The 14,502-nt window shown below is 43.0% G+C and overlaps 1 protein-coding gene across 2 annotated transcripts in view; it reads left to right on the top strand.

Annotated features, from left to right (window-relative positions):
- LOC121555962 (failed axon connections homolog) overlaps window positions 1-10,079 on the top strand; it is a 32,459-nt gene extending 22,380 nt beyond the window's left edge. For both annotated transcript variants that reach the window (XM_045216875.1, XM_045216874.1), the window contains 3 exons: window positions 6,898-7,115; window positions 8,150-8,266; window positions 8,756-10,079. In XM_045216875.1, the coding sequence (XP_045072810.1) occupies window positions 6,898-7,115; window positions 8,150-8,266; window positions 8,756-9,114 (694 nt within the window). In that variant the 3' untranslated portion in view covers window positions 9,115-10,079. The remainder of the gene's footprint in view (window positions 1-6,897; window positions 7,116-8,149; window positions 8,267-8,755) is intronic.
- The last annotated feature ends 4,423 nt before the right edge of the window (window positions 10,080-14,502 follow it).

Here is a 14,502-nt window from a genome sequence, read left to right as displayed (position 1 = left end):
GTCGCAACCCCTATTACTAGTCTGGTCAACCTCTCTTTCGTAACGTCTGAGATCCCCAGAGATTGGAAAGCTGCCGCGGTCATCCCCCTCTTCAAAGGGGGTGACACTAGATCCAAACTGTTACAGACCTATGTCCATCCTGCCCTGCCTTTCGAAAGTATTTGAAAGCCAAGTTAACAAACAGATCACCGACCATTTCGAATCCCACCGTACCTTCTCCGCTATGCAATCCGGTTTCCGAGCTGGTCGTGGGTGCACTTCAGCCACGCTCAAGGTCCTAAACGATATTATAACCGCGATCGATAATAGACAGTACTGTGCAGCCGTCTTCATCGACCTGGCCAAGGCTTTCGACTCTGTCAACCACCGCATTCTTATTGGCAGACTAAATAGCCTTGGTTTCTCAAATGACTGCCTCGCCTGGTTCACCAACTACTTCTCAGATAGAGTTCAGTGTGTCAAATCGGAGGGCCTGTTGTCTGGACCTATGGCAGTCTCTATGGGGGTGCCACAGGGTTCAATTCTTGGGCCGACTCTTTTCTCCGTGTATATCAATGATGTCGCTCTTGCTGCTGGTGACTCTCAGATCCACCTCTACGCAGACGACACCATTTTGTATACATCTGGCCCTTCATTGGACACGGTGTTAACAAACCTCCAAACGAGCTTCAATGCCATACAACACTCCTTCAGTAGCCTCCAACTGCTCTTAAACACTAGTAAAACTAAATGCATGCTCTTCAATCGAACGCTGCTGGCACCCGCCCACCCGACTAGAATCACCACTCTCGACGGGTCTGACCTAGAGTATGTGGACAACTACAAATACCTAGGTGTCTGGTTAGACTGTAAACTCTCCTTCCAGACTCACATTAAGAATCTCCAATCCAAAGTTAAATCTAGAATTGGCTTCCTATTTCGCAACAAAGCCTCCTTAACTCGTGCTGCCAAACATGCCCTCGTAAAACTGACTATCCTACCGATCCTTGACTTCGGCGATGTCATTTACAAAATAGCCTCCAACACTCTACTCAGCAAATTGGATGTAGTCTATCACAGTGCCATCCGTTTTGTCTCCAAAGCCCCATACACTACCCACCACTGTGACCTGTACGCTCTTGTTGGCTGGTCCTCACTACATGTTCGTCGTCAAACCCACTGGCTCCAGGCCATCTATAAATCACTGCTAGGCAAATCCCCGCCTTATCTTAGCTCATTGGTCACCATAGCAGCACCCACCCGTAGTCTGCGCTCCAGCAGGTATATCTCATTGGTCATTCCCAAAGCCAACACCTCCTTTGGCCGCCATTCCTTCCAGTTCTCTGCTGCCAATGACTGGAACGAATTGCAAAAATCTCTGAAGCTGGAGACTCTTATCCCCCTCACTAACTTTAAGCATCAGTTGTCAGAGCACCTTACCGATCACTGCACCTGTACACAGCCCATCTGAAATTAGCCCACCCAACTACCTCATCCCTATATTGTTATTTATTTTGCTCTTTTGCACCCCAGTATCTCTATTTGCACATAATCTCTTGCACATCTAGCATTCCAGTGTTAATACTAATTGTAATTATTTTGCACTATAGCCTATTTATTGCCTTACCTCCATAACTTGCTACATTTGCACAGACTGTATATATATTTTCTGTTGTATTTTTTTACTTTATGTTTTTTTACCCCATATGTAACTCTGTGTTGTTGTTTTTATCGCACTACTATGCTTTATCTTGGCCAGGTCGCAGTTGTAAATGAGAACTTGTTCTCAACTGGCTTACCTGGTTAAATAAAGGTGAAATATATATATATTTTTTAAGTACGTGGCTTGATTAATGCGTCCTTCACAAAGACAAATCTGCCCGATTCCAGCCTTGCTGAAGCACCCCCAGATCATCACCGATCCTCCACCAAATTTCACAGTGGGTGCGAGACACTGTGGCTTGTAGGCCTCTCCAGGTCTCCGTCTAACCATTAGACGACCAGGTGTTGGGCAAAGCTGAAAATTGGACTCATCAGAGAAGATGACCTTACTCCAGTCCTCTACGGTCCAATCCTCACTGTATCCCTCTGCCAGTAAAGCCAGAATTGAACCCTTCTTTTCTTCACTCAAAACTTTCCTTTTCAACTCTTTTGGCATGGTCAATAGTTATTTTTTGGTTAATATTACTTTTGAGGTACTATTAGCACTGTTTTTGCCATCCAGCCGGTCCAATTGCAAGAGGAAAGTGATGACCACAGCAGTGGTTTTTATACTTTTCTTCATTAAATAAGATTTGGTTCAGGTGATCACCTAATCAGTACCTAATTCAGTAGAATGAGGTGTGCCTGTGTTGGAATTCAACAGACACTGGAATGGAATGGCTGTCATACATGTAGAGATGCTGTTTAAGAAAAATGTGCAGTGGTCTCTTAATTTTTTCCACAGCTGTATATGGGGGATACAACCATCCCAGCTCTGCAGATTTTGCTGCGAAGAGACAGAATCATTAGATCATTTGTTTTGGTACTGTCCATATGTAGCTTGTTTTTGGTCGCAGGTCCAGGAATGGCTGAAGAATTGCAACATTTACCTGGAGCTAACTCTGCAGATAGTGCTACTGGGTGATTTGAAAAGTCATAGTCATTCGATCAATAATATAATAATACTTTTAGCAAAAATGTTTATTTTAAATTTACAATCTGTAGAAACTATGAGAATAGAAATGTTCAGAACTTTTGTGAAACATCACAGCACAGTTGGAAAATATATGGCAAATAGAAATCCAATATGGATGGTGTTAAGAGATAGATGGGAGGGGTTGAGTGGAGCTGAAGGGTGGGACTAATAACAACAACATAACTAATGTAAAATACAGTGGGGAAAAAAAGTATTTAGTCAGCCACCAATTGTGCAAGTTCTCCCACTTAAAAAGATGAGAGAGGCCTGTAATTTTCATCATAGGTACACGTCAACCATGACAGACAAATTGAGAAAAAAAAATCCAGAAAATCACATTGTAGGATTTTTTATGAATTTATTTGCAAATTATGGTGGAAAATAAGTATTTGGTCAATAACAAAAGTTTCTCAATACTTTGTTATATACCCTTTGTTGGCAATGACACAGGTCAAACGTTTTCTGTAAGTCTTCACAAGGTTTTCACACACTGTTGCTGGTATTTTGGCCCATTCCTCCATGCAGATCTCCTCTAGAGCAGTGATGTTTTGGGGCTGTCGCTGGGCAACACGGACTTTCAACTCCCCTCCAAAGATTTTCTATGGGGTTGAGATCTGGAGACTGGCTAGGCCACTCCAGGACCTTGAAATGCTTCTTACGAAGCCACTCCTTCGTTGCCCGGGCGGTGTGTTTGGGATCATTGTCATGCTGGAAGACCCAGCCTCGTTTCATCTTCAATGCCCTTGCTGATGGAAGGAGGTTTTCACTCAAAATCTCACGATACATGGCCCCATTCATTCTTTCCTTTACATGGATCAGTCGTCCTGGTCCCTTTGCAGAAAAACAGCCCCAAAGCATGATATTTCCACCCCCATGCTTCACAGTAGGTATGGTGTTCTTTGGATGCAACTCAGCATTCGTTGTCCTCCAAACACGACGAGTTGAGTTTTTACCAAAAAGTTCTATTTTGGTTTCATCTGACCATATGACATTCTCCCAATCCTCTTCTGGATCATCCAAACGCACTCTAGCAAACTTCAGACGGGCCTGGACATGTACTGGCTTAAGCAGGGGGACACGTCTTGCACTGCAGGATTTGAGTCCCTGGCGGCGTAGTGGGTTACTGATGGTAGGCTTTGTTACTTTGGTCCCAGCTCTCTGCAGGTCATTCACTAGGTCCCCCCGTGTGGTTCTGGGATTTTTGCTCACCGTTCTTTTGACCTCACGGGGTGAGATCTTGCGTGGAGCCCCAGATTGAGGGAGATTATCAGTGGTCTTGTATGTCTTCCATTTCCTAATAATTGCTCCCACAGTTGATTTCTTCAAACCAAGCTGCTTACCTATTGCAGATTCAGTCTTCCCAGCCTGGTGCAGGTCTACAATTTTGTTTCTGGTGTCCTTTGACAGCTCTTTGGTCTTGGCCATAGTGGAGTTTGGAGTGTGACTGTTTGAGGTTGTGGACAGGTGTCTTTTATACTGATAACAAGTTCAAACAGGTGCCATTAATACAGGTAACGAGTGGAGGACAGAGGAGCCTCTTAAAGAAGAAGTTACAGGTCTGTGAGAGCCAGAAATCTTGCTTGTTTGTAGGTGACCAAATACTTATTTTCCACCATAATTTGCAAATAAATTCATTAAAATCCTACAATGTGATTTTCAGGATTTTTTTTTCTCAATTTGTCTGTCATAGTTGACGTGTACCTATGATGACAGGCCTCTCTCATCTTTTTAAGTGGGAGAACTTGCACAATTGGTGGCTGACTAAATACTTTTTTTCCCCACTGTATATATATACAAAAATATACATATTTACAAAAATATACGATTGGAAATGATGGAGACAATTACGTTGATGGAAGCTACAATCTATCTGCAATATTAAAGCTGATCTACCCCTAAGATTTTTTTTATTTTTATAATGTATGTAGTAAAAATTACATTATTGTCTTTAGGAATATATTGGAGTAAAAGTGAAAGTTGTCAAAATATAAATAGTAAAAAAAGTACAGATACCCCCAAAAACTCCTTAAGCAGTACTTTAAAGTATTTTTTCTTAAGTACTTCACACTACTGCTAAAAGCAGATCATACAGTCAGATAGACATACTGTATTAAGAGGAGAGTTGTCATTTACCGCAGGGTTTCCCAAACTCGGTCCTGGGCCCCCCCAGTTTCAGAAACTCTGATTTAACGTACTGTAATGTACCTCTCTGTGTTTGTCTCTTGTCGAGAGAGCGAGAGAGAGAGAGGACAGTAGGCCTGGCTGGGCAGCTCCCTCCCAGTGCTATTGTCCTTCCTCAGGGACAGACAGTGACAGTTATTGAGACCGATGGAGGGTTTTCTCACTGCCACCCTGTTTTACTGCCTACTGGGCTGCTAGAGGCCTACAACACAGTGTATATCAGCCAGCCTGGATTCACCTGGTCAGTCTATGTCATGGAAAGAGCAGGTGATTCTAATGTTTTGTACACACAGTGTATGTGTTTCCATATGATTATACTATGCTACCGCTGGGTTAATAACCTGTATTATGCTTGTGTAACTATACAAGACGATAGCTTACTGCCAGTAGACAACCTATCTGTGTGTTTCTATGTAAGACTGTACTATAACCTGTATATACAGTGGGGAAAAAAAGTATTTAGTCAGCCACCAACTGTGCAAGTTCTCCCACTTAAAAAGATGAGAGAGGGCTGTCATTTTCATCATAGGTACACGTCAACTATGACAGACAAATTGAGAGAAAAAAATCCAGAAAATCACATTGTAGGATTTTTTATGAATTTATTTGCAAATTATGGTGGAAAATAAGTATTTGGTCACCTACAAACAAGCAAGATTTCTGGCTCTCACAGACCTGTAACTTCTTCTTTAAGAGGCTCCTCTGTCCTCCACTCGTTACCTGTATTAATGGCACCTGTTTGAACTTGTTATCAGTATAAAAGACAACTGTCCACAACCTCAAACAGTCACACTCCAAACTCCACTATGGCCAAGACCAAAGAGCTGTCAAAGGACACCAGAAACAAAATTGTAGACCTGCACCAGGCTGGGAAGACTGAATCTGCAATAGGTAAGCAGCTTGGTTTGAAGAAATCAACTGTGGCAGCAATTATTAGGAAATGGAAGACATACAAGACCACTGATAATCTCCCCTCGAGCTGGGGCTCCACGCAAGATCTCACCCCGTGGGGTCAAAATTATCACAAGAACGGTGAGCAAAAATCCCAGAACCACACGGGGGGACCTAGTGAATGACCTGCAGAGAGCTGGGACCAAAGTAACAAAGCCTATCATCAGTAACACACTACGCCGCCAGGGACTCAAATCCTGCAGTGCTAGACGTGTCCCCCTGCTTAAGCCAGTACATGTCCAGGCCCGTCTGAAGTTTGCTAGAGTGCATTTGGATGATCCAGAAGAGGATTGGGAGAATGTCATATGGTCAGATGAAACCAAAATATAACTTTTTGGTAAAATCTCAACTCGTCGTGTTTGGAGGACAAAGAATGCTGAGTTGCATCCAAAGAACACCATACCTACTGTGAAGCATGGGGGTGGAAACATCATGCTTTGGGGCTGTTTTTCTGCAAAGGGACCAGGACGGCTGATCCGTGTAAAGGAAAGAATGAATGGGGCCATGTATCGTGAGATTTTGAGTGAAAACCTCCTTCCATCAGCAAGGGCATTGAAGATGAAACGTGGCTGGTTCTTTCAGCATTACAATGATCCCAAACACACCGCCCGGCAACGAAGGAGTGGCTTCGTAAGAAGCATTTCAAGGTCCTGGAGTGGCCTAGCCAGTCTCCAGATCTCAACCCCATAGAAAATCTTTGGAGGGAGTTGAAAGTCCGTGTTGCCCAGCGACAGCCCCAAAACATCACTGCTCTAGAGGAGATCTGCATGGAGGAATGGGCCAAAATACCAGCAACAGTGTGTGAAAACCTTGTGAAGACTTACAGTAAACGTTTGACCTGTGTCATTGCCAACAAAGGGTATATAACAAAGTATTGAGAAACTTTTGTTATTGACCAAATACTTATTTTCCACCATAATTTGCAAATAAATTCATTAAAAATCCTACAATGTGATTTTCTGGATTTTTTTTTCAAATTTTGTCTGTCATAGTTGACGTGTACCTATGATGAAAATTACAGGCCTCTCTCATCTTTTTAAGTGGGAGAACTTGCACAATTGGTGGCTGACTAAATACTTTTTTTCCCCACTGTATGTGTTTCTATACAGGACAATAGCCTATTGCCAGTGGGTAGACAACCTGGAGGAGACCCAGAAGATGCTGTCAGTCACTGGACCTCTCAGTGACATGCTAAAGTGGATCCTCAGCCACCTGAACAGCAGCATGGTGCAAAGGCAGATGTACGGCCACGGCATCGGACGCTTCTCCAAGGAGGATGTCTACAAGCTGATGGAGAAGGACATGCGCACACTGGCCGAACTGCTGGGTATGTATGGAGAGGTACAGGGGGATGGGAGGGTAGGGGTAGACAGAGGGTGAATCCCAAATCAACCCTTAGGCACTACCCTTAGGCCTAGGCACTTGTGTAGATATGAGAGGATCGGACTAGTGTAAGCAATATAGCGACAATTCTACCTGGCCTATCAGAGGGCAAAATGGAGCAACAACCATATTGCTTACAGCGATCCAATCCTTTCAGATCTACAGAAGTGCCTAGGTGGTTGGGACTAGGGGTTGATTTGGGATTCAGGGAGAGACTAGGGGCAACTGAAGGACAACTGATGTTGTAGCCAAGTTCTCAACGCTCTCACAGTATTGAGAAATTGGCTACTGATGATGGAGATATGAGGAACAATGGGAAAGGAAGGCTACCTAATCATCCGGTATCACTTATAACATGGGGTCAGTTGAAGTTCACTGTAAGAATGACTTTGTAGTGGGGTATGTCCTTTATGAACAGCTCCATTTTACTCTCTTCCACTCTCTAGTGGTGAGATACTGTATATGCACTGTGCTTCCAACTACAATATGTGTTTCAAATGTCTTTTAGTAGGGAAAAGAGCAGAGAATGTCTATTGATTTTAGCGTAAAATCTTTGCAAGGTCGTAAACTATAGTGTAATCTTTGCAAGTTCGTAAACTATAGTGTAATATGTGCAATCTGAATTTACTTTATAACGCTTTGAATATAACTACTATAACGTCAAACTGTTCTCCTGGTTGGCTGGGTGTTTCCCTGTGGGTATGTTGATGGTTGGTTGATGGTTGGTTGATGGTTGGTTGATGGTTGGTCGATGCATGGTCGATGCATGGTCGATGTATGGTCGATGCATGGTCGATGCATGGTTGATGCTTGGTTGATGCTTGGTTGATGCTTGGTTGATGCTTGGTTGATAGTTGACTGATATTTGACTGATAGTTGACTGATGGTTGACTGACAGTTTGACTGATAGTTTGCTGATAGTTTGCTGATGGTTGGTTGACATCTGTTACTGACCCCGGCTGTTAATCTGTCCTGCAGGAGATAAGAAGTACTTCATGGGGCATAAGATGTCGACAGTAGACACTGCTGTGTTTGGTCACCTGGCCCAGGCCATGTGGACACTACCTGGCACACGACCTGAACAGCTCATCAAAGGTCAGTTCAATCTCTCAGCCTCTCTGTGAAATGTTTTACTCATACCCACAATACCAAAGCATCATAATTGATTGGTTTTAAAAGTGTGCATTGTGATTGTGTTATTGTTATTATGTTGTTATCAAGATTGTATCAAAAACATTCTGTACCTAATGTATTATTCTATAGATTTAAAGGCATGTGGAGAATAGGATGCAATAAGGTCCTCCTGTTTTATACAGGTGTACTTGCCTACTTCTTACACTAGATGACAGTGAAAGACTGTAATGTGCAGTGTTGTTGCACATTTACTAGTCATGGTTTCAGTCTTTAGAGAACAGAGACAATCAGAGATGAAAGACCAGTCTCTTTTCATTTTTGAACTGTACAGAATCTGACAATCAAGGTCTAAATATGAAATCAGAGGATGCTCTGACACTGATGTACATGTTTCTTGAGTACTGATGTTGGAACCTGTACTTCCTGTATCCCCTGTCCCCTGTGTTTTAGGCGAGCTCATCAACCTGGCCATGTTCTGTGAGCGCATCCGGAGAAAGTTCTGGCCTGAGTGGTTTGTGGACATAGAAGACCTGTACTATGACGGAGCAGACACTGACAGCAGCGAGGGCTCTCCTACAGGCCTGATGGACTTTGGCCTGTTCTCCCGGACAGACACCATGGAGGAGAGTGAAGCCTCCGACAAACACACACACTCGCACACTCACTCCCCCGATACGGACCACTCGCTGTTTGACTCGGACGTGGGCACGGGCTCAGACAACGAGCCGCAGCTCAAGTGTGAACCTCCAAGTCCTGACCCTCCTAATCCTGCCCCTTCCAAACCCAGTCCCAAACCTCCCAACCTTTGACCCACCCACATCCTGGGAGGTGTGGTGGGTTTGGCTGAGGTGGTCAGACGGCCGGAACTTCGAACTAATCAGGGCGCTGCTATCTGGATGGGCATCATAGAGCTGCGGAACACAGAGGCACAGTTCTCGCTTCTGCTGCTGCCCCTCCCTCTCTTCCCGAGATCTGTGCTCACACATGGAGGCGCAGTTATATCCCATGATGACTGAAAACTGTAGTGTATAAATTGAACCCCCTGTTACATGTGTTACAGTAATATGATATCTTCACCCCTAGTGATTGTAACATTGCCAATATGGCACTATCACAGACATTGCCTTATTTGTGTCAGTTGTCCCAGGGTACAGACTAGTGTAAAACATTATTAGAGAGATTGTTGGTGGAACCAGTTAGTGGTGCATCTGTCCATGGAATTACAGACAACATGGTTGTTTCTTAGAAATGTAGCTAGTGAAAGAGAGACGATGATGATGGTAGCAGAAACATGAAAACACTGGATTTGAGAGGAAACGGAGGACAGTCATTTGCTGTAACTTGGACACATATTGTAAAGAGTGATATATAAAGAATGTTTGACTTGGGTGGCTGCTCTAGTCTGTGTCTTACTAACGGTGGGCTGTTCTACTGGTAGTCTTATTGTTTGTGGCTTGCTGCTGAGCATCAGCCATAATCACTGGCCTTTCCATCAACTCTCTGTCTAACTTCACTCTAGTAAAGGAGATACACATAAGGAACTGGAGATGTAACACTCTTGTCGGAGTACACTTACTAGGACAGGCTGGTTGTAGAGCCGACTCTTGTATCTCACCACTAGAGGGTGCTGTATCTATACATCCATCCTGCGGTCTATTTAACTCTATGGTCTCGAGTCCTGTCAGTTTCTGCCACTTGGAATGTTAAAGGCCCAGTGCTGTCAAAGACGTGATTTTCCTGTGTTTTATATATATTTCCACACTATGAGGTTGGAATGATATTGTGAAAATTATGATAGTGCCCTTTTAGTGTAAGAGCTGTTTGAAAAGACTGCCTGAAATGACAGTCTGTTTTGGTGGGATGGAGTTTTGGCCTGCCTGTTGACATCAGACCAATAAGAATAGACCATTAAGAAATAGAGTTCCAAACCTGTCTGCCAATAACAGCTCGTTTTCAGTTTTCCCCTCCCCACTCAGACCACTCCCAGACAGTCCTAGCAAAATTTTAGCTTGACAATTTGCTCTTTGCTAAGAAGCTGTTTTTGTTTCTTTTTGACCATTTTAATTGAAAACAATCACAGTAAGGTATGTAAATGTTACCCAGAAATTATTTGAATTTCAGATAAAAACAGCTGCATTGGATCTCTAATGAAATAATAACAATAATACAAAGCATTCTTTATCACTTCAGTATTAACACCAAACTAATACAGAAAGTTACTGAAAACAGAATGGAAAGGCCCATTTGTAGGAAGTAGTGTTATCCCTTTACGTGTGTGTGTGTCTGAGAGAAAGAGACTGGAAAGATGATAGTGGGCTGTAATATGACTACATTACTATGCACTGTATGATATAAGCCTTAGTGCACAGAAATTATGAAAAGAGGTTGAATGTGAATCGTGAATGCAGATTGATTTAGCTTTCTTTACTCAGTAACTCACTCTTATTTGAAAACAGTGCCAGCACTTTGTATTTATATTAAACTTAAGTTTGCAATGTTTTATCATTTGTATCTTTATTGCTCTCAAGGAGAGCAATCATTTTGTAATTTTTTTTTTTTTAATGGAATGGGATTGTTATGATAAGATGGTAGCTAATGCCAAATGAATAGAATGGGATGTGTATATCTATGGGTGTGTTTTAACTCACCTAGTACCCTGGATGGGTGGAGTTTTCACTTTATTACCAACATAATGGTTTCAAATGGGCAAACTCAAACTAACGCACCTATGATGCTGGGGATTGTTGTGATAAAATGGTAAGGCCAAATGAATGGAATGAGACATGAACATCAATGACACAGGCCACTGGATGTCTGTGTAGTAGCTAGGCTTTTAAGTTGAAATATTGATAGGTGTGTGTGTGTATCAGGATGACCCTGAGAGAATATCATATTTATTCACAAAGTTGCAATGTCAAAGTAAACAGTTGTTTGCAAAGGCACATAGACAAAAGTCCAAATAAAACAGTAAATTGTCAATCTGCTAGGATTATACACACCCTACCTCCCAATGATGAAACATAAAATTGCAAAACAATGTGGACCAAGACATGGATCTGTCTAAACCTTTTCTCAACTGTCCCTTTAAGTGTCTTTTAATTTGGCTATTTGTGTTTGTAATTGAGAAAATATTTTTGAGGGAGTTTGATTTAATTGCATTGCCATACTGTTGAAATTAAAACATTTTAGAAGCATGGGCAGACCAGACCCGCAATGAGAGAGCAGCAGAGGAGGCGCTATCACATGGGGCAGAGCAGCCTCCAGAACATGATTCATCCCAAAATATGTCAACCTGCGGTATATTATGGGATGTGTTTTTACCATGCTACATATGGACAACTCATTATATCAGTGCGACTGTTTTATCAAGCTAAATTAGAACAATGTATGTCCTGTTAGTGGAAATATTACATTACGGGGAAATGTACATAAGTGTGATAAACTCATGAATCCACTGTAACATACTGACAAACTACCTATGGATGTCCAATTATGATAACCCAAAGGTGAGGTGGCTGTATGACAATGATTACTCTCAATGATTTCATTAAACAATAGCTGTGACGATTTAAAAACGGATCTGTGTCTGAGTTTTGTTACTGTGTGTCTGAACGTTGGTATTATTTACTGTAAATATACTACATTTGCACATTTCGTATTTATAATGATTAATTTCACAATTATTTTCACCTCTAACATTATTTTCTTGTGTGCATATATTAGTATTCTACATATTACTACCCTATATTATTACTCTGCATGTATTGTGTGTGTGTGTGTGTGTTTGTGTTTGGGTCTGTGTGTGTTTAACATGTGAGCCACAGTGTTTTCAATCAGGCTAACGAGTGGCAGGCATCCAGGCGCAGAGGCGGGCTGATTAAGGCTCTGCCAGGCGCTGGAGGCAAGGAGGGGGGAGTGGAGGGGAGAGGAGGAGGAGAGAAGGCTGGGGCTCAGGGCTCAGGGAGAGGGGGCTGTGTGGTGGTGCTGGGCTGGGGGATGGGGAGAGCGGAGAGAGGGCCACGGATCAGGAACCAGGATCCCCAGGGATGGAGCAGGTGCAGGCTGCGAGCGAGGCCTTTGGGCCCGAAGGGGCACACAGAGCTTAAAACAATCTGCACAGCTCCTTTTTTAATTTTCCTTTTCTGAAACACCCCACCTCTCTCACTGCCTCTCTCTGTGCCCCCTCTCTTTATTTTTCTCACTCTCTCTCCTTAGCCCTCTCCCTCTCTCTCTCACGCTTAACAGATCAGCGCTCCACAAAGAGGGATAAACACAGAGAGGAAAATTAAAAAGGGAACTCCCCTGGCACACCAAAACAAATTAGAGCAAACAAATTACACAGAGTCAACACACAAATACTGGAGCATCTGTGGCTCTGGACTGACTGAGTGGAGCTGGTGGCATCCTCAACCTCAGACACCACCATTACAGTATTGTACACTCTCTCAAACCAACCCACACACTCTACACTCATAGAGTTACACTAACAAACTTTAACAGATTAACTCCAACTATCATGTTTACAAAAAAAATAATCTAGTTGGGTATGCCATGAATGTGCATTCACAACTACAGAATGAATCCGAGATTGTTAGCTCAGTATATTTAAGAGTAGGCCCATACACGTGACATACAAGAGGTATGAGAAGTTAGTGGTATGTTAGTATTTCAGGGTAAAAATGTGTATGTTTCAAAAAGTGTTTGTAGGAGTGACTTGTTCAATTTGTGCTTGAATCGTAATGTGCGTGAATTCAAGTCCTAATACATGATACATATGTTCTGAGTTTTTTAAATAATTTTGAAGTTAAAGTTCTGTCTGTACATTTCACTAACCATGGCTAAATTCACTGTATATCAACATATTCCAGCATATTGATCTGTTCCTCTGTGAGTGTGAATGTGTGTTTTTTGATGGTTTTGGCTGGCCCTTCCCTTGGCCCTCTGGCAGTGGCAGTGACCCGTCCATCTGCCTCCCACTGTCTGTCTGGGGCCCTGGGGGACAGGGGCCACTGTGGCCCCCGGGCCAGCTGGTCATCCCCCAGAATCAGCCCTTCTCTGCCAGGTGGGTCCCAGTGGGCTCCGATGGACCCCGGGACACGCCACAGTACCTCCACAACCAGCACAGTACCCCCACACCCAGCCGCCCGCCGCATCCCCCACAGGCTCAGGTGCTCCCCACAATGCCTGGGTTCAGGGGGACTTGAAACCAACAGGTGGCGCTGTTTTCTTTACTAATTACAGCTTTATTTATTCATTGGCATGTGGAGGCTTCCAGATGACTTTGGCCACACCACTCGTTCACGGGATAGGTGCCAGTGTCTCTCTGTGTGTGTGTGTGTGCGTGTGTGTGTGTGTGTGTGTGTGTGTGTGTGTGTGTGTGTGTGTGTGTGTGTGTGTTCGTGTGCGTGTGCGTGTGCGTGTATGCGTGCATGTATGTGTGTGTGTGTTTATATACAGTGCCCTCCGTAATTATTGGGACAGTGACACATTTTTTCTTATTTTGCCTCTATACTCCAAAAATGTGGATTTGAAATCAAACAATAACTAAAGTGCAGACTGTCAGCTTTAATTTGAGGGTAACCGTTTAGAAATGACAGCACTTTTTGTACATAGTCCCCCAATTTTAGGTGACCAAAAGTATTGGGACAACTTCCCTTATGTGTATTAGAGTAGTATAAAGTTAGTATTTGGTCCCATATTCATAGCACGCAATGACTACATCAAGCCTGTGACTACAAATGTGTTGGATGCATTTGCTGTTTGTTTTGGTTGTGTTTCAGATTACTTAGTGTCTGGTTTAGTTTTTGCCATTTGTCCTCATGACTAAAAGTGGCGCTTGTACATATTGTATGAGGTATATGGAGTACCATAGACGGTCCTCATACAACAGAGTTTTATGTAATGTTTTGAGTAAGCACTTAGGTTTGATTTACAGACTGTCATAGTAAACCTTAAGAGCATTTTGTCGCTCTATGAGCCTTTCATACGTGGCTCTATCAGCAGAAGTAGTTGTTTTTCTATGTCACCTGGTCTGTGGGGATGTTTCAAGCACTAATACACTTTGAGGTTAGTGACTCTAATGTTGACTTCTCCTCTGGGAGAAAGAAAACGAGGGCAGAGAGAAAGTGAGAGAGCGAGAGAAAGAGGAAAGGAGAGAGAGAAAGAAAGAGAGAGAGAGACTAAGAGTTCAGGCCTTT

This window comes from Coregonus clupeaformis, unplaced genomic scaffold (assembly GCF_020615455.1).
Source record: "Coregonus clupeaformis isolate EN_2021a unplaced genomic scaffold, ASM2061545v1 scaf0836, whole genome shotgun sequence".
Lineage (NCBI taxonomy): Eukaryota > Metazoa > Chordata > Actinopteri > Salmoniformes > Salmonidae > Coregonus > Coregonus clupeaformis.
The sequence above is the reverse complement of the archived record's forward strand: the minus strand, read 5'-3'. Positions and strand labels throughout refer to the sequence as shown.